The following is a 20573-nucleotide window of genomic DNA, read 5'->3' as shown; positions in this document are numbered from 1 at the left end:
CCCAGGAACTTGACTGAATCTCTGTACCGTCTCCCTCTGGGACCGTCGGTCCTGCCACCACCCCCAGGAGTGACAACCGAGCCCAGTCAAAGGACACCTCTCAGATACTCCTCCTCGCACTCAGGACACCCTATGCTCGTCACCCTCTACCTCCAGCAATAAAAAGCCATTTCTGCACGTCCAGTGTGGTCCGTTGCATTCCTTTCATTGGGACTTCAGAGAAGGCAAGGTGTGGGCAATCAGGGCAGCGGATACTGGATCCAAAAATAGCAACACATTTGTAGACCATGTCTACCTCCTGCAATCTGATGCCTACTCGACCATCACACAACCACACTGGAAACAGCAAATATCAAAGCCACAGGAGAGATTAGAGGTCATCATCTTAACCTCTTTGCTGGCCGATCTAGGGAGACTGTGGCCCAGACGAATGGCTTGGCACTGCAGTTGCACTTTTTCACCATTGGTGCTCATGACAACCCACACATTAGGCATGGGAAACCTCATTTTCCAGTTGAGGATACTGAGGTTCAGGGAAGGGAGGTGACTGGCCTAGGTCTCACAAGCACAGAAAACCAGCATTTGCGTCTGCAGGAAGGTCAGGTCACATTGAGGCCAGCTGGTGCGGCAGGTGAGATCTTGGACTTGAATATGTTATTCCTCGAAACCTGCTGTTTGAGTTGGTTGTCACACCTGGTGCATTGTGCCCATGTCAACCCGGAACACTGGGTCCAGGAAGCCCAGATGGGTGCCCACTTGGCATCGGGCTTATAGCACCAGCTGAAACCTCTGGGTCACCTGTGTCCATCTCCTCTGTTCCCCCACCTGCATCTCAGTAAGAACCTGATGAACTCAGCTAGGACAAAGTACAGGTAGGGCTAGAGCCTTGAGGAGCTAGCCTTCCTCACCATAACTGTGGTCCCAGCATCAGAGCACAGAGTAGGGAGAAGGGAGCAGCCCAGGTGCCCAAGCCTTTGGCTGGGACACGGAGGACCCCATCCAGCAGAGCCTTGGATGCACCAGCAGACCACCCTCCTCACTGTCTGAGCCTGGTTTATACACGTCTGAGGTCCCTCTTCCCCTGGTTGTGGGCACAGAGCTGAGGGATGTGAGGAAAATCTTGTGGAGAGACTTGTTCTCACCTCAAGACTGCAACCCAGGGGTTGGAGAGTGATGTAATGAACTCAAGCCTGGAGTTGGCCCCAGGCTTCTGCTGCCTCACTGTAAAATGGGTAAACAAGCTGGTACCTGGATCCCCGTGGCAAAATGGAAATTAACATACATCAGAAAAATAAAATAAAAGGGTGCCAAGGGGATGGTGGTCAGACCTCAGTTCTGGATTCGGGCAGACTGCTTTCTAATCCTCTCTTTTCCTGTTGCTGGTTTATGGCCTGGACAAGGGACTTCATCTCCCTAAACCTCAGGTCCCTAGGGTGCAAAATGAGACTAAGTATGGGAGTCTCCTTCCTCCCAGGTTTGCTGTGAGGATGTGGAGGGATAATGTGTGTAGGCTCCTAATACAACAGTGATGATGATATTACAATTATTGCTGGTGTCTGGTCACTTCACTCCCCTCCACCTCAGCTGTCCCATCTCTACATGACCTCACTGCACAGGGTTATGGAGAGGACGAAGGGAGATCAAGCACCCAATACGCTTTATGCTTAATCAATGTAAACCAGATTTCTTATTTTGTGTGCTCTAAAGACCACATGACCTAGATGGGCTCAGACTTCCGGTACACCTGTGTCTATAAACTCTGGCTCCCTAGTGACTGGTGTATAAGCTTTGGGAGGTACAGTTCCTCACTAAGCCTCAGCTTCCTGTCAGGACCATGTTAGAGATTCCAAGAACTATGGTATCAAGTACACCTCATTAATTGTAGGGACTGGATGGAGCTTTCTGCAGAGAAGCCCTCCCAGGCACTCCTGAGCTTGGAGGGCTGGATTGATTAGTGATGTCTGCCCCAAGTTCAGGAGGGGCGAGTGGAACAGCTGCATGTTCACCAGTTCAGGACCAGGTCATCTCTAATGGCCCCTCAGCCGGTGATGGGGGCATGGACACCACATGTTCACAGAGGATGGGACTCTGGGCCCTGCCTAGTGCTGTGGGGCGGAGGAGGGACCCTGATCTGGGTTCCAGGTTTGGCTCAGTTTATAACCTGTTTTGTGACTCTGAGTAAGACATTCATTTTCTCCAGGGTCTCCGTTTCCTCTAACTACAAAGTGAATAGAGGTTTCCTGCTACACAGCTGACCCCTTGGTGTTCTGAGAGGTGGTCTGGAATGTCTGCGGGCTACTTGCTACATTCCCACCAGCTGGAGCAACGTACATAGGGGAGAAGCCTTGGGCCAGTCACCCCACACCCTTAGCCACTACACATACCTGTGGTCACCTGCAGGGCCAGAGAGAAGGGAGGAGTGGACTCTAATGCAGCAGAAGTGCCCCGTGTCTGGGGAGAGGCAGACGTGCACAGAAAGTACTTGGAAACAGAGCAACGTGCTCTCCCTCAGGAAAGGCACCTGTGGGCAGGGTCCCCGATCTGTGTCTTATAAAAACAGTGACAACAACGCGTCAGGGAGCACGTGTTCATCAGCTACGATCACAAGGCATTGTTATAACACAGGGGACACGTCAGGGAACAAAACAGACGAGATGCCTGCCTAGTGGGGCTCCCTCTCCAGTGGACGAGGAAGAAAGCTAATCTTTAGGGACTGTGTGTCCAGATTTATACATGTTAACTGTGTACCCTTCAGACCAGTTCAGTGATGTAGGTACACCCATTTGCCCTATTTACAGGTGAGTAAACTGAGTCTCGAAGAGGGAAAGATCGTAAGGCTAGTGAGTGGCAGCACTCTGATTTGCTTACAGCCTCATCACACTTTCAGAACTGCACACACTGTCCCTTGTCTCCCTCCCTGTTTTCCAGGGCTCCTGAATGCTGCCGTAGGTCACACTCACGACTACGTGTTGCAGCAATAGTGATTACGGTTCTCTATTATTCACGGAGCACCTTCCTCAGCCGGGGCTGGGCTGGGCTCTCTGCTGACATTTCCTCTTGTAGTGCCCCCAGCAGCTCTTCTAAGGGAGAGGATATTCTAGTGCTCTTTTCATGGTTGAAAGCAAAAACATACAGGGCTCAGAGAGGTTATGACATTTACCTGCTGTCACACCACCAACAGGGAAAAGTTCTGGGATGCACACCCAAGGATGACCTAAGAGCAAGCTTATTGTACTGTTACAAATAAAAGGCATGGATTCCTGGATGGGTACATTTTAATTAATCAGCATTAAAAATTGCTTACGCAAGCTCTAAAAGATATTTATTGAAAATCCACTCTGTGTCAGGCCCTGGGCATGAAGCCTGTGGTTTTGGCCCTGATGGCTTCAGAGACAGGGCGGTTATCACTGTGCCCAAGGAGCTGATGGGATTCATGCTCAAAGCAAGAGTTTGGGTCGCCCAGCAGGTGGGAATGTAGCAAGTATGCCTTAGATGTTGCTGACCAACTGTCAGAGCCCTGAGGAGTCAGCCATCTAGCAGGGAACCTCTGTTCATTTTATAGTTAGAGGCAACGGAGAACTTGGGAGAAAATGAACATGTTACTCAGAGTCACAAAGCAGGTTATTTGTTGGCCAAGACTGGAACTTAGATAAGGGCCTCCATTTCGTTCTCCCAGCACCAGGCAGGTCCCAGAGTCCCACTCTCCATAAATGTGTGGTGTTGGTGTGACCATTGCTGGCTAAAGGGCTTCTTGGATATGACCCGGTCCCACAGTGGCAAACACACAATGCCTCCACTCTCCCCTCCTGAACTTGTGGCAGACATCACTAATCAATCCTTCCCTCCAAGTTCAGGAGCTGCCTGAGAGGACTTCTTATCAGAAACCTCCATCCAATCCCTATATTCAATCAGATTATATCTGAGACCATGGTACTGTCTTCACTATCTCAGTCCTAGAAGGGAATCAGGCTTATGGGGAAGCACACAAGGAAGCACACCTGTCCAGGGCTATACACCATCCCCCGAGGGAGCCAGAATTTGTGGACACCGGCATACTGGGGAGCTGAGCCCATTTTATCTCATTCATCCTTACTGCGCACAAAAGCAAGAAAGGCAGAAGCCACTGCTTAAGATTAAGCGTATTGAGTGCTTTGTCTTCTCTCTCAGTCTTCTCATAACCCTCTGGGTGGGACCACGTATCGACGGGAGACCTGAGGTGGAGGGGGTGAAACGGCCTGACAACAGAAACAGCTGTCATCATCATTTCAGCACTGGTGTTACTGCATATCAAGGTCTACTTCATGCTCAGCCCTCCACACACATTATCCCACCACATCCTCACTGCACACCTGGAGGAGAATCCCATCTTTAGACCCATTTCACACACAGGGGACCTGAGGCTCATGGAGATGGAGCTCCTTGTCCAGGCTGCACAGCCAGTAACAGGAGGAGAGGATTCAAGCACAGCTGGCCCAGCACTGAAGCCGGGGTATGAGCGCCAGCACTTCAGTACCATGTTAATTTCCACTTGCCACCAGGATCCAAACACATGTCGGTTACCCGTTTTACCAGCTGAAGCCTGGGGCCAACACCAGGTCTGAGCTCCCTGTATCAAACTCAGTCTCCTTGGCTGTGTCCTGAGTAGGGACAACTCTCTGCACAAGGGTTTTGCACAGCCCTCACCTCTGCGCCCACAACCAGGGGAAGAGGGGCCTCAGATATTTGCAGAACTAGGCACTGACAGTCTGGGAGGATGGTCTGCTGACGGGCCCGAGGCTCTGCTGGACAGGGTTCTCCATGACCCAGGCTTAAGCTTAGGCACCTGCCCTGTGCTTTGATGGTGGGAACAGAGTCAGGGAGAGGAAGGCTAACTCCCGAAACCTCTGGACCTACCCCTACATTCTCCTGGCTGCTCTCATGTCCAGGACAGGGTTCCAGGTTTCTACTGAGATACAGATGGGCAAATGGAGGAGACGACCCTGGGTGACTAGCGGGTGCTCCCAACCTAATGCCAAGTGGGCATGCATTTGCACTTCCAGGACCGGGTGTTCCAGGTTGACAGGGGCCCAATGCACCAGGCATTACGACCAACTCAAACAGCAGAGGTCAAAGAATAAAAAGGGTATTCAAGTCCAAGGACTCTCTTGCCCCACCAGCTGGCCTCAAGGTGATCTGAGTGAAATGTCCTTCCCTGGGGACCCAAACACTGGCCCTTATCTTTGTGAGACCTGGGCAGTCACCTCCCTTCCCTAAACCTCAGTTTCCTCACCGGAAAGTGGGGCTTTCTGAACTCCTCAACTCCTCACGGAGTTGTCCTGAGCACCAGTTGCAAAAGTGGACCTGCAGTGCCAAGCCCAGGCCCTGGCACTCACCTGCCCCTACTGGGACCTGGGCCTCATGGCTGATGAGTGCCACTCACTGCTGCCCCCAGAGGACAAAAAAAGCTGGCTTTGTCCTGGGCGTCGTCCATGATGAGAAACCACCCAACACCAGCCAGAGTGACTCCAGGAGGCAATGGCCAAGTGGATGTGGGTCTTGGGAAGACAGGACAGTGAGAAAAGGAAAGAGGCAGGAAGCCTGAGGGCACTATATCCCCATGGGGCAGCCAGACTCAGGGAGAAAAAAGAGCTGTGAGCAGGACTCATACAAATGAGCCACAATGATCTTCGAATGAGGGACCAAGGAAATTTCGAATCACGGCTCACAGTCACATCAAGTCACACAGGATGTTAGCAGTCATCTGGTCAAATTACCAAGCATCTCAAATGATGGGACCCTCACCAACTTATCAGAGAGTGGATGGCCTTATCAGATGCCATAGAGATGCTTGGAGCATTCTAGAGCCAGGTCAGGGTCTTGGGACCCACGTGAGAGGAAAGCCCTAGAGGAAAGGGTGGGAACAACTGGTTGAGGGTGGAGAACAAGGGAAAAATCAAATGATAATGATCTGCTGTGAGAGAAGCCAGCAAGAAGCAGAGCTTGGGAAGATGGGGAGGGACCACCTCAGGTGAGCCGTCACAGAGGTTGCAAGGTGATGTCGAGAGCCAGGGACAACTAGGCAGGTGAGTTCTGCAAAAAGGGATCGGTCCGTGTGGAGGTCAAAGACAGCAAAAGGGCTGACATCTTTCTGGGACAGAAGGAAGTCAGTAGGGCCATGGAAGGAGAGGTAGATGGGTTTGGGGTGACAGTGAACAGTTCCACAAGGCCATGGTAGGGACGCTGTTTTGAAGCTGAGTGCTTCAACCTCTGGCCGCTGCACTGAGAGCAGAGGGGTTGGGGCAAGTGTGCATAGGAATCCTGCATACATGAGGATACATATGGAAGCAGACTTTGTTCACTCACAGGAGGAACTCTACTGACTAAATGGAGTAGGCAGACAGGGGTGGGTGGTCCTGAACTGAAAACATTTGCCCGAAGGCTGGTTCCACTGTGAAGGATTTTATGGAGAGCACTCAGACATAAGAGAAGGTTTGGGAAGAATGACCTCACTGGTCACTGACCCTGACTCTGTGGGCCACAATTCTAGCCCCATATCTGTCCCTGTCTTACTGGGGGACCTCAAGCTGGTTTCCAAATACTGATAGAATTAGTATCAGTAATTTCCCTCTGAGTCTGCGTTTCCAAATCCTGATGGAATTAAGCTGGATGATCACCATGGGTCCTTCTACCAGAACACTCTCCTCTTCATCCTTTCTCGGTCTTTATCCCAGCCCCCACTTGCAGTGGCCGCTGTCTTGGCAGCACGAGAACCTGCTCTTAGTCTTGGCACCAAGTCCTCTCCATATCCACTTTTTCCAGTTCAGTCATCCTGGGTGACCTTTGCTTTGGAAGTCTCTCTGTATTCGCTCTGGACAGGGTTATTTTCATTGGAGTCTCCTTGGATGGCTCTGGACACAGGGCTTGTTTCTGGGGGCAGCCTCCCACCCCATTATCATCCAGGAGATTTAAGGGCCATCACCACCCAGCAGAATTCAGGAGACTGTGCAGGGGAGCGAGGATTTTGTAAGTATTTTCCTCCAAACCTGTGAATGATGGGCTTTCTACCTAATGTCACCCCACCTAAGGCCTTCAGAAGGCTTTGTGGGCAGGAGGCAGAGGGATTGGTCTAATTCAATAATCTTGACTCGTGTAAATTGAGAAATGGATTCAACTAGGAGAAGTGCCAAACTGACAAGCAAAGCAGGGTCATGATGTGGTGCCCATTTATGTGTTCATACTTTTATTCAGCAAACTTTCTTTTGTTGTACTGAGCGAGGAGCAGGGATTTTACTATGTGTAATGAATTCAGTCGTGAGCTACGTCACCATCCCTCCTCTGGGGGGTGCACAGCCTGATGGGAAAGGCAGTCAGTCTTCCCTAACTGGTGCCCGGGACTCTGGTCATACCATGAAGGCTGCAAGATGGTGGAGTGGGGCCCCCTAACCTGGACTCTGGGGAGAGTCTAGAGTGATCTTCCTAGAGGACATGATTTCTCACTGAATTTGGAGTCGGTAGGAAGTGACTCAGGAAAAATGAAAAGAAGAGGGAAATGTTCCAGGCAGAGAAGCCAGCGAGTGCAAAGGACCCCTAGCAAAGAGCACTGACCGGGAGTCAAGTATGACTTTTCAAATAGTGTCTCCTACTTTCACTGGTTGTTTCCCTCTGGGCAAGTTGCTCTAGCTTTCTGACCTGGGCTGTAAGAGACGAGATAGCCATGTCTATCTTCAAAGTCTGCTGAGTGTCAGAGTCTTAGCTGCTCATCCACGATGCCATTTCCCTGTGGGTAATTCTCACTCCTGGTCCTCCCATGACTGTCCAGGTGTCAGGACAAGATGTTTCAGCTTTGGAAACTTGTTCTCTTGTGCGGCCTGCTCGCTGGGACCTCAGCATCTCTTCTTGATAATCTTGGCAAGAATGTTCTGAGGAAGCCGAATTCTGGTCTTGAGAGAGGACTTGATGCCTTTGACGATACACTTGAAAGTGAGTCAACAACAATGGCCAGTGGCGCTTGGGAGCTTCCTGCTAAAGACTGTGCCTGTATTAGCAGAAGCCGCAGCAGGGGCTCTCTTTGTGGGTTGCTTACTAAGACAGCTGACCAATTGGTTCCTGTTTATTTGGAAATAATGACTAATTGGTCATTGTTTATTATTTTTCTAGAAACAAGCAACACTTCACTGCATATCACTTTACATCTTATAGCATGGTAAACTTTGCTAATAGATTCTTAGGATAAATTCCTCAAAGTGACATTTCAAAAGTTCAAAAGTATACATATTTTAAATTACAATAGATATTGACAAATAATACCCTATGCTAACATTTTCTCCAATACTCTATGAGATTACCTTTTTTCCACTTTCCTAACAGCACTGTTGTGGACAACTGAATTTTTTGCCAGTCTCACAGATGAAAGGTTATAAATCATGTCACTTTGCTTTTCCCTAATTATTAAAGGATTCACTCATATTTTTCATATTTTATTAGTCATTACATATTTAACTTAAATAGTTTATTTATATTTGCAGCATATCCTTTTCTGGGCCATTCAATTTTCTTAGTACTTTGTATTAACTAATTGGAATAGAATTCCTACCTAGCCTAGGTAACTTTAAAATTACCTACCTTTCTAGTTAATCATACGTCCTTGTAATTCTGATTTCTTGAAAGAATTTGGCCTTCTTTTCAATTTCTGGAAACATTACCAGCACCCTGAGAAATAGTCTTCATAGGAGAAACTAATTTCTGTATATGACTGCCTTTCAAACCTTGCCAGGGCTTGGGCAAATGTCAAAGATACAGGAGGGACCCACTTTCCAGTTTCAGTGCTGATAAAACTGAGCTCAGAGCAGTAGTGTCTGGATTATCTATAGGACCAGACAGGGTTTCCATCTCTGTTTCCATCATTTTAATTAGGTAGCTATTGTCCATTGCAGAGCCAAACTGGAGTACTCTGATTACATACCTTTTCCTGTAGCCTTTTGTGTGTGTGTTTCTCACCTAGTTGTTGCCTTCCTGTTTCTCATTTGAGTTCTTTTCTACACATAGATTCTGAACTCTTTTCAGATGTGCCATTCTACATCTGCCCTGCCAAATCCCTCTTTTCTCTGAAACACCCTCTGTTAGGACTCTCTGTCTTCTTGCTCCTGAATGAATCACTGCTTTCTAGGCCTGTTATCCAGGGCTCCTACTTGCCACTTTAATAATTTGAAGCCATGTTTCTTCTTTGATTCTACATTTTCCATTTCTTATTTTATTCTGTTTATTCTGTTTGTATGAGCATCTCCTTAATCTTCACTACTAGAAGCTGATGTGCAATCAGTATCTATTGCCTGCTCAGTGGGTTAATTGCTTTGTTGAAATGATGAACGTATATTAGCATGAAGGCAGCATACTAGGAACAAGGTCTCCTAGCTGTGTGACTTTGGCCCATTTCTTAATCTTTTGATCCTTTATTTCCTCATCTGAAAGTGCAGGGAGTAGCAATATCTACTTTATGGAGGTGTTATAAGATGAAATAACCTAGGCAAGTAGTCTCATTAGTGCCTGGTGCCTACGAGCTGCTTCTTCAGTTGTGCACTACACTAAACGGAGACTGCTTTTGCAGCTGTCTTTCAGAATTTGAAGACTGAATTGGAATCCAGGTGTTCGGAAGAGGTTGTACAGGAGACCCAGCACACTGAGAATTTGTTGGAACGACTCATTTCTAGAATTTTTCAAGTAGTGAACAGGCTTACAGGGTGAGTTGATGCTTCATGTTGGAGATCTTTGTTCCCAGAAAAGAGAACATGTCTCTTTGGGGAGGTAAGTTTAATATAAAAGAAAGAAAGATGAATAAACCTTGTGTGTTCTTGCAGAGCAGAAGGGGTCTGAGGCCAGCTCTACCAGAGCCTGGGAAAATTAGAGTCAGCGCTACAGGGCCTGTCCAGGCATCTCATGGGTCTGGACCCTCCGATACTGTGATTTCAGAGTCAGAATGAAGGTTCTCTTCTCCCTCACCTCTATCTGCTTGCTGATGCCTGAAGTCCCTTTTCTAAGGAATAAGACTTTTCTTCTCTGAATATAGCTGAGTATAAAAGTCTGAATGGCCTCAGGAGAGAGAAAATGAGAATTCACACCATGTAGGTGGCTCCACACATAATGTCTGGGAGTCAGGCAATTCTGGGTTCAAATTCTGACTCTGCAGAAAAAGAATTAATTAATGCTGTCTGCAGTAATGAAAGGATGGGGATAGAGATTGTCATACTAAATGAAGTAAGTCAGACAGAGGAAAAACAAATACCATATGATACCACTTATATATGGAATCTAAAACATGATCCAAAAGAATTTATACAAAACAGACTTGTGCACATAAAAAGCAAACTCATGGTTACCTGAAGAGAAAGCAATGTGGGTGAGAAATTAGGCGTTTCGCGTTAACATATGCTAAGCTGCTTCAGTCATGTCCAACTCCTTACGACCCTATGGACCATAGCCCACCAGGCTTCTCTGTCCATGGGATTGTGCAGGCAAGAATACTGGAATGGGCTGCCATCTCCTACTCCAGGCATGAACATAGACACACACTATATATATATAGATAGATATAGATATAGATATATGCGCGCACACACACAAAACAACTAACGAGGATATGCTATATAACACAGGGAACTATACTCAATGTTCTGTAATAACCTATAAGGTAGAAGAATCTGAAATAAAGATATCTCTATAAATATACATATCTCTACCTGAATCACTCTGCTGTCCACCTGAAACTAACACAACATTGGAAAGCAACTATACTTCAACTAAAAACAAAACCCAAAAAACAAATACTGGCTCTGGTACATATTCACCCTTGGCGTCTTGAGGAAATCACAGCCGTCTGATCCTCAAGTCTGCCATGCCACCCAGTGGAGAGAATCCAACCCCTGAGCAGGGCTCTCATGAAGACCAAAGCAGGCAAAGTCCATGAGGCTCAAAACTCAGCACAAAGCTGGCATAGAGAAGAGACAAGCAACAGCTTTCAGGAGTGACAAGAGTGAATTGTGGTTTTTACGCAGGGTGAGAATCAGGAATGTCCAAGTCCCGGATATCACATTCGAAGCGACTTCTGAAAACACCGCTGACGTGAAGATCCCCATCACTGCTGACATCACCGTAAACCGGTGAGTAGCCTTCGATCTGAGGGTTGGGAGAGTCAGTGAGGTGTGGCCGATAGGTCTCCAGTCTGGAATCAGGCACTTTTCCACCCTGCCGCCTTGCTCTCCCAATCTGTAAAATAAGGAGGCCTTTGCAACTCCCAAATCCTAACCTTTAACATGTTCTAAGAAACACTGCCCAGAACCAAATCTCTTTTTTAAAAACTCCTCCATGAAATATAATTCCAAAATCATAAAACTTATCTAATCATAATAGCTGAAAATTGAGAAGACATGAACATTTATAACTCTTAGGCAAAGTTTCCTCCAGCATCATTTTGTCTCTCAAGATTCTCTTTAAATGGCAGTCACCAGTATGGCCATATAGTAGTGGACAGTATGTGATGAAAGGCATGCGAACATTATATGGAAACTGTAATTGCATTAGGAATTTTATTCATTCATTAATGATATAAGTTATATTAGAAACAATAATTTCTAAGTATTTTAATTACTTTTTAAATACGAAGAAAAAGGAAAACGCAGATGTGTAGATGAGTCTTTATAAATTAACTGTACTGCGATTTCATCATTCATTGGATTTGAGATCTTAGGATAGACAGCTTGCCCAAGATGCTGGACCTGATTCGTATGATCATTTATAATGTTTTCTTGCCTTCTTAGCCCTCTGCATATAAATCAAATGCTTTTCTACCATAGGCCTGATCCTATGCTAGTTTTAGAAATTCATCCAATTGTCGGGTTTGTAGACATGTAAAAGCTCATTCTGCTTATACAAGAACTCTGTTAGACTTGTGTCATCCTCATGTCCTTAAACCATGGCAACAGTCTGCTTCTAAATTGGAAAATTAAAAACAATAGCTGGAAATCAGAGTCAGGGCTATGGGAAATCCAAGATGGCTGCTTGGCTTTTCCCAGCTCCCTGACAAACCTCATTTTTTATTTGATGGGTTAAAGCCTCCCTGGCTACAGGGCCTCCATAATGAAAAATCACGGAATATTAAGTTTTGTAAATTGTTAAATTAAGTTTCTAGTTTTGTTAATGTCTAGTGTTTACTAAGACTCACTGCTGAGACAGTTCCTTGTTATGTGATACTGCTAAAAGATTTAATTAAGTTATTAAAAAAGACACTCTAGGTTAGTTTCTAAGGCTTATCTCAGTAACCAATCTTCAAATAAAGGTCGGATGCTCCATAATGTACAACCAGGAGATTAACACCAGACTATAATCATTTAACGAATGAAGTCAGGTGACTTGGGGTATACCAGGCTTTATCTAATGAAAGTGCTTGACTTATAATTCTTATTTTACTAATAACTGCTAGCTATGGCTATATTATTTTCTATGTCACTTGTTTCACTGAGCCTGTGATATAATGCTGAACTGACAGTTCCATATGAGATCAATAATTGTAATAATGTGACTCTGGGTGTGGGAAAAAGCAACAGGAGGAAATATTTTCCTGGACCAGGAGGCTAGTAAGACAGTGGTCCAGAGACTTTTGCTACTTGCAAGGCCTGGTCCAATTTTAGCACACTGAGTGGCCCATCACTTCCCTAGACCTGGGAATGAGCCTTCCCAGCACCACAGGACACAATGGCCATGAAATGGTGTCACGTGGTCAGATATGTGGCTATGAAGGGACCCTGCTGACTGGAAGTTGGTACTTGCCAGCTGCCTCTACAAAGATTACATCATGATCATTGCAAGCTGCTGACCTTCAACACCCCCTGAAAGAAGTTCAGGGTGAAAATCAGGAATGAGGCACTCTGTGCTCTGAAAAAAAAAAAAAAAACTGGCAGAACAGGCCTTCAGATAGTTAGATCTTTTCAGAAAAAGGTTTTATGAGTTCCAATTCTTGCATCTTCTCATACCTAGAAAAACACTGACGTCATTAATGGTGAAATCTGCTTTGGCTATTAAAAAAATTTTTTTGTTCTTTTTTTACAATTAAAAGTCAAAATAGAGTAGCTATGGTTCAGACATCCTGGGAAATAACTATTTCCCAGATATCCTGAAAAATGATATTATGGGTGTGATTTCAGATTAGACGCTGTGACCTAATGTAGAACTTAATGCTCCTGTAATGCATTTTTGCTTCTGTACTTTGCTTGCTGCTCGTAAACCAAAGTTACAACATTTTAAGATAAGGTTGTTTTTAAGTAAAGATTCCTAAAATTGTTTTGAAAAAATAAAAAATTTTAAAAAACAATAATAATTACTTTTTAAATACGAAGAAAAAGGAAAATGCAGATGTGTAGAAGAGTCTTTATAAATGAACTGTACTGCGATTTCATCATCCATTGGATGTGAGATCTTGGAATAGTTAAGTAACCTCTCTAGACCAAACATTTCCTCACTCTGAAAATAGAGATAATGATAGCATTTTTCCCTCAAGGTACTGCTGTCAAAATGAAATCGCTTAATTCAAGTAAAAGACTTTTGTGAAATACTTAACACAGTTTGTGCTCAAGAAATGTTAACTATTATTTTTATTTTATTTATTGGTGTGATACTGCATAAAAATTTCATACAAGGCAAACCCATGGGGCCAGAAAATTGACTCACTGGAAAAGACTCTGATGCTGGGAAGGACTGGGGGTGGGAGGAGAAGGGGACGACAGAGAATAAGATGGCTGGATGGCATCACTGACCTTGTGGACGTGAGTTTGAGTGAACTCCGGGAGTTGGTGATGGACAAGGAGGCCTGGTGTGCTGTGATTCATGGGGTCGCAAAGAGTCGGACACGACTGAGCGACTGAACTGAACTGAATGTAAGAATATAGATTTCATAAAAAATTTACACAGTATTGACTTTATCCATAGACATCCCATGCAATGGCCATCTAGAGAGAGAGACTCATGTGGGCAACGTGAAGAGACTTCTCCACCTCTGGTCACTGTGAATCTTATTCCCTGCAGGCCTCTGTTGGGTGAGATTGTCGACCTGGACCTCAATGTGAACCTCCAAACTAGTGTCAGCGTTGAAACTGATCCCGAGACTGGTGACTCCAAGGTGGTCGTGGGAGAATGCATCAACAACTCAGAAAGCATCTCCCTCACAGTGCGGCACAGGTGAGGCCCACACATCTCTGCAGAGCAAGGAGTTCCAGAGGAGCGGAGACCCGTAATTTCAGCCCTATTCCTGACCTGGGAGGGAGCAGAGTATGGTAAAAAAAAAAAAAAAAAGGGTTCAGACTCTGGAGTCAAGCTAGCTTTGCCACTCACTTGGGTCTTTGTAATCAATTTAGTCTATAGAAGCTTTAGCTATCACATCTTTAAACTAAGGTTGGTAACATCACTCATAGGCTACTGCTGCTGCTGCTGCTAAGTCGCTTCAGTCGTGTCCGACTCTGTGCGACCCCATAGACGGAAGCCCACCAGGCTCCCCCGTCCCTGGGATTCTCCAGGCAAGAACACTGGAGTGGGTGGCCATTTCCTTCCCCAATGCATGAAAGTGAAAAGTGAAAGTGAAGGGGCTCAGTCGTGTCCGATTCTTCACGACACCATGGACTGCAGCCTACCAGGCTCCTCCGTCCATGGGATTTTCCAGGCAAGAGTACTGGAGTGGGGTGCCATTGCCTTCTTCCATAGACTACTAACTTGACCAAATGAGAAAATGCATAGCGTACTCAGAGGATATTTGGCCAAGCACATACTAAGCTTTCAATAATAGTAATATCTATTCTTATTTTCTGTCTCTTGGGTCTTCCCATTACTAAGATGGGAGTGTTGACCTCTCAAACCATAACTGTGTTTTGTGTATTTCACCTTTCAGCTTTATTTGTTTTTGCTTCATAGTTTTTGAAGCTCTGATGCATGCACATTTAGCACTGTTGCATCTACTTGAAGAACTGACCCTTCTCTTATTATATGCTGCTGCTGCCAAGTCACTTCAGTCGTGTCCGACTCTGTGTGACCCCATAGACGGAAGCCCACCAGGCTCCCCCGTCCCTGGGATTCTCCAGGCAAGAACACTGGAGTGGGTTGCCATTTCCTTCTCCAATGTGTGAAAGTGGAAAGTGAAAGTGAATGCGCTCAGTCGTGTCCGATTCTTCACGACACCATGGACTGCAGCCTACCAGGCTCCTCCGTCCATGGGATTTTCCAGGCAAGAGTACTGGAGTGGGGTGCCATTGCCTTCTTCCATAGGCTACTAAGTTGACCAAATGAGAAAATGCATAGCGTACTCAGAGAATATTTGGCCAAGCACATACTAAGCTTTCAATAATAGTAATGTCTATCCTTATTTTCTGTCTCTTGGGTCTTCCCATTACTAAGATGGGAGTGTTGACCTCTCAAACCATAACTGTGAATTTGTGTATTTCACCTTTCAGCTTTATTTGTTTTTGCTTCATAGTTTTTGAAGCTCTGATGCATGCACATTTAGCATTGTTGCATCTACTTGAAGAACTGACCCTTCTCTTATTATATAATGTCCCTCAAATCATAATAATGATAATAACAATAATAATATATAGTGTTTACCTTCTTGCCTCTAGCTAGGAGAAGGCTAGAAGAATAAGAAGAACCTGCTATAGGTTCTGATATCAGATTGTGCCCTAATCATCTTCCACTCAATGGAAGATTCCCAAGATGAGACCTTGAAAAATTAATTCTCTCCATTTAAGTCACTGATCTCCAGTAACCCACGAAATCTAGATCTTAAACTGTATGGTTGAATAAGCAGGTTTTGCCCAGGGAAGATGGTAGAGAGAAAAAGGCTGACTCTGGTCCTGGCTGGGAGAGGAGGAGTGGTCTGGAGGCTGAAGACTGGGGCAGGTTGGCCTTGGCAGGTATCAAGGCTGAGCCATGAATAGAGGTCAGTCCATCCTGCTCCAACAAGGGATCTGATCACAGGTTGCGTAGGGACCCCCCAAAACCCACAGATAGGCTCTGCAGCCTATCATCACTTGGAAAGACTAATATAAGTCCAAATGCCTGAGACTTGCTGGACATTGCCCAGCCTATAGCCCCAGGGAAATCATCCAGCCTTCTGGGTCTCAGTGTGCATATCTGTGAAATGGCATGCCACTCTGCTGCTCCAAATCCTTTTGGGGCTTTTCTCTCCACCATGGGTGGAGTCTCAAGCTCTCCCCAGGGCCACTAAGGCTCTGCCTGATCTGGGTCCACCCTCATATCACTGTGCTCTCCCCCTTGCCCACTCTGCTCTAGACACACTAGCGTTTGCTCTGAGTCTCAGAAAAACTCCTTCCACCCAAGGCCTGTGCACAGGATGTTCTGGAACCTAGTCTCGAACACCTTTCCCACGTTCCATCTTATTGTACAGCTCATCCTTTAGAGTCTAAAACAAGGTTCCTCCTCTTCTCTCTTGGAAGATCTCTCACCCTTCTCAATACCTATCATAAGTTGTCATTACGTACTTAGTTGTATGTTTTCTTCATTTTCTCCTTCAGCCAGAAACATATGGAGCAACTGTTCTATGCCAAGCAGCTGCCTTTCTGAGCTCTGGAGAATTTATGGTGACTGCAGGCAAGGACCTTGCTCTCGTGGAGCTTATGCTCTTGAGAGGAAGGCAGACAGGCAAGCATTCAGTCCAGTAATAAAGAACTCACACGGGAAATGTCAGATGGCAAAGATCCCTGAGCAGTGCAGCACTCTTAACAGAGTGCTATGATACAAACTGATACAGAGTCCTTCCTTAGGCAGGCAGTCAGGGAGGGCTGCCCTGGGGTGGTGAAAGGTATGCTCAGAGCTGATAGTGGGAAGGAGCAAGCCTTAGGAAAATTTGTTTAATGCGGGGTTGGCCAAAACATTTATTTGGGTTTTTCCATAAGATGTTACAGAAAGCTCTGAATGAACATTTTAACCAATCTAATATTTAGGTACCATATTAGGAGCTGCTTGTGCTCTGTTCATCACTGTGTCCTAAGTCAGGTTTGGTTCCCAGCATATAGTTGGTGTTCTATAAATACGTACTGACGAATAAATGAATGGATGGCTGGCTGGCTGGATGGATAGAAGAATGGATGGATGGATGGATGGATGGAAGAGGTCTCAGGGTTGTGATGAGACACTCATGAGCTACTGGGGTGGGCTGCTGGTCAACCATGGGGTTCTACGTGCTGATCCCCCTGGGGAGAGGCTCAAGTCACCTGACTTCAAGGAGCTCCACCGTATTCCACCCTCTTTCCCACTGCTCCTTCTTGGCCGCTCTGCCAACTTCCCTGACCTTTGTCAATTTCCTCTCTTCTCCAGACGCTTTGGACTGCTCAGTGATGTTGTGGACTTTGGAGTGGACATTGTGAGAAGGGTGGTGTCCTCTGCAGTGCAGGATGAGGTGAGTCCCCCACTCCTGGGGCTGCAGTCAGGCCTGGTGGGGGCAGGTGTGTCACTCCATGGGTGGGCTGTACTCTCTAGCCACCTTCCTTTCTGAAGGGCCAACTTCCATTTGAGTTGTCAGTTGCTACTCCCCCTGCCCCACCCCACTTCACTCAGCCTGGCCTGGGGAGAAGAGGAGCCCAACATGAGCTGAAATCACTGGGTCCCACACTTGAACCATTTGCCATACCCATGGACTGCCAATAGGCCTCTTAGCTAATATTTTTCTTATTTCAATACAACTTTATTTAATTTATTGAAATACAAAACTGTACATACCATAGGTCAGATTCCTATGTATCATATACAAAACCATATGTACCATGTGCCCTAAATTCCAAAGATTCTAAATTAGTCACTCTGGAAGGGGCCTTGCAATCTGGGCTTATTTTTTTTTAATCCTCCAGGAGGCCCTGAGATTTACTGAACTGGAGGGTCACTGCTATATGGTTGTCAGACCAGCAGCACTGACCTTCCTTGGGCATTTTTTAGAATGCAGACCCTTAGGTCCCACTCCAGACCTGCTGCTCATTAAGTTGCCTTTTAACGAGATCTTCGAGGAATTGGATGCACATAAAATTGTGAGAAACACTTCTCTATGGTTCCCAGGGTCCCATTTGACCCTTGAGATGTCAGAGTCCGAAGGACAAGGTTTCAAAGAGCACAGGGATCTGGGATGCTTACAGTCTAGATACTTAAGGCACTGGGATTCTAATGTTCTGAGGTTTTTAGGGTTCTAGTGTCCTCTGGATCTCAGGTATGGGCCTTCTAGGTTTCCACTGTTCTAGAATCCTAATGGTCAGAAGTTCTGAGGCCCCAGGGGTGAGCATCTCTGCGGGTGACGGGCAGGGCGCTCATAGCAGGTGATAACCAGGCCTCTTCCTTCTCCCGTCTCTCCTCACCTCCTCACCTCTTTCTTTCCTTCCCTCTTTCCATTTCTCTCTGTGTGTCTCTCTTTCGCTGGCTCTATGTGACCCGCAGCTATGCCCACGAATCCGTGAACTCCTTGAAAGCCTGGATGCAGAGTGTGTTAAGAAACTCATCGGTAAGTCACAGCCTGGGGAAGCAGCGAGGGGGCTCCCTCTGCAGCCTCACAGGGGCTGGTATGCTGCTCTATGCCTGCAGCACCAGCAGGTCTGGGCAGGGGACCCTGGAGACGCTGAGGACCCTTCATCCCGAGCAAGTCATGAGAGTGCGGTTGGAGGGGTCCCTGCGGACTGAGAGTCTCTGTCGGTCTTTGAGAGCTTCAGCTGCCCTCCTTTGTCCCACTGGCAGAAATTGCTGCCCAGAATGATGTGAGAAAGAGGACGGGCCAGATCTGGGTTCAAACCCTGGATCTGCTACTTAGCAACTGTGCAGTCCTGGTCAACTGGCTCCGCCTCTCTGAGCCTTGGGTTCCTCCCAGGTGAAAGGAGGTTGTAAACAAGGCTTAGCTGATGAATGGATTTAAAGAAAACACAGGAAAGGACTATTATCCAGTAGGCATTGATGATAAACACCACTCCTTCCCTTTCCCTTCTTATGAGGAAGTGTGGTTTCACCCCCAGCCCGCGAGAGCTTTGCTTGACTTGGGTCTCTGGCATGACTGGGGTTGTTGGGGCGGTGGGCAACAGAAATGGGATGCGTGAAGCATCAGGATCCTGGAGGCAGTTCTTCTAGAAAATAGCCACAGACCTAGTTCATTGGGCCATCGCTCTATGCTTCTTATATAAATAAGTATATACTATACAAGTATATACTATACTATGTAAGTATACTATGCTATACTTAGTATATATAGTATATACTAAGTCTATACTATAAGTATATACTATATACTTCTTATATACTATCTCATTGGATCCTTGGAATGACCCGAAGGGGATGGGTAGTGTCATGATAACCATTTCACAGATGAACTTGTTGAGAGATGGAATGGCACATAAGTGGACCCATGGCTGTCAAGTCTGACCTGGTGGAGGGTGGCAGTCACTGATTTGTATTCGACTTTCCAGTGCTGGAGACTGAGAACTGCTACTAATTGTGTTCCTTCAGGTGAACCTCAGGAAAGCCAAGAGGAACTTGATGAAAGCATTTGAGGAAAACTGCTGGGATGCCCGCCCGCTGGTGAGGGCTGGGTCCAGGGCCCCGGGCTGAGAGAGGGTGAGACCCCACCCAGGGGCCTGTAAAGGAGCAGAAACAAACTTGGCTTCTCCTCTTTCTCTAGTGGCAAACTGAGCCCTGATCTCGGTCACAGACCAACTCCTGACCCTTAATCAGACACGCAGATTGTGCTTGATTCTGCTCCCTGACTGAGCCCAGAACAGTCGGACTGAGCTTTAAGTCCAGTAGTTGACTGAGCCCTGACACTGGTCACAAATAGAGACCAGATCGCATCTCAGTCTGATCCCTGATCCTGATCATACACTAAGCCCTGAACCCTGGCTCCTCTGGGCCCTGATCAGTCTTTTTACATCGGCCATTTTGCTAAGGTGAGGGGGTGGGAGGGTGAGGGGATGAGGAGGGGTCAGTGCCAGGTGCCAGAGAAAGACCCCAAATCACAGGTGCCAGTCCCCCACCCCCAAGTCTCAGAGCTTGCAGGGTTTGGGGGGAAGTACTCCAGGAGCTGTGCCTGCTGCACACAGGAGCAGGTAAGGTTCCTGGGGTGTCCATGCCTCACACCAGGGTCTCCTTCCAGATTGGTTCCGGGATGTGACTGGATCTCTGTACTGTCTCCCTCTGGGACAATCAGTACTAACACCATCCCCCAGGAGTGACAACTGAGCCCAGTCAAAGGACACCTCTCAGATACTCGTGCTCACAGTCAGGACATCCTATGCTCATCACCCTCCACCCCCAGCAATAAAAAGCCTTTTCAGCACCTTCTGCATGGTCCATTGTATTCTTTCCATTGGGAATTTGGGGAACGTGGGATATGTGCAACCAGGCAAGCAGAGACCTGGATCTGAAGCTGGAAGGGAGTTTGGGGATTATCCACCCTCACCTCCTTGTCTTACAAGCAGGAACACTGAGGCCCAGGATGGGCAAGAAAGTGACCTGAGGGATCGTAGAGACAGCCTCACTCTGCTTCCACTGCAGCACCACCACGATGGAGGGCTGCCTTC

At 46.7% G+C, this 20573-nt stretch overlaps 1 protein-coding gene across 1 annotated transcript; it reads left to right on the top strand.

The window, feature by feature from the left end:
- Positions 1 to 7811: 7811 nt before the first annotated feature.
- On the top strand, positions 7812 to 20323 carry LOC148775366 (short palate, lung and nasal epithelium carcinoma-associated protein 2A-like). The gene is made up of 8 exons (XM_088844371.1): positions 7812 to 7959; positions 9584 to 9716; positions 11028 to 11132; positions 14050 to 14202; positions 17347 to 17428; positions 18451 to 18514; positions 19504 to 19575; positions 20147 to 20323. Exons 1-7 carry the CDS (start codon positions 7812 to 7814, stop codon positions 19545 to 19547), a joined length of 729 nt encoding a protein of 242 aa, XP_088700497.1. The 3' UTR covers positions 19548 to 19575; positions 20147 to 20323.
- Positions 20324 to 20573: the final 250 nt, after the last annotated feature.

This window comes from Moschus berezovskii, chromosome 15 (assembly GCF_049115385.1).
Source record: "Moschus berezovskii isolate FMDL1 chromosome 15, NW_MosBer_1.0, whole genome shotgun sequence".
Classification (NCBI taxonomy): Eukaryota; Metazoa; Chordata; class Mammalia; order Artiodactyla; family Moschidae; genus Moschus; species Moschus berezovskii.
Note: the sequence above shows the minus strand (reverse complement) of the source record. Positions and strands in the feature narration are given on the sequence as shown.

Bases quoted from the DNA above. Each gene is read 5' to 3' on its own strand.
- LOC148775366 (XM_088844371.1), top strand. From the start codon at position 7,812: ATGTTTCAGCTTTGGAAACTTGTTCTCTTGTGCGGCCTGCTCGCTGGG. The intron at 11,133-14,049 runs GTGAGTAGCCTT...TATTCCCTGCAG, and splicing joins GCTGACATCACCGTAAACCG to GCCTCTGTTGGGTGAGATTG. The intron at 18,515-19,503 runs GTAAGTCACAGC...GTGTTCCTTCAG, and splicing joins GTGTGTTAAGAAACTCATCG to GTGAACCTCAGGAAAGCCAA.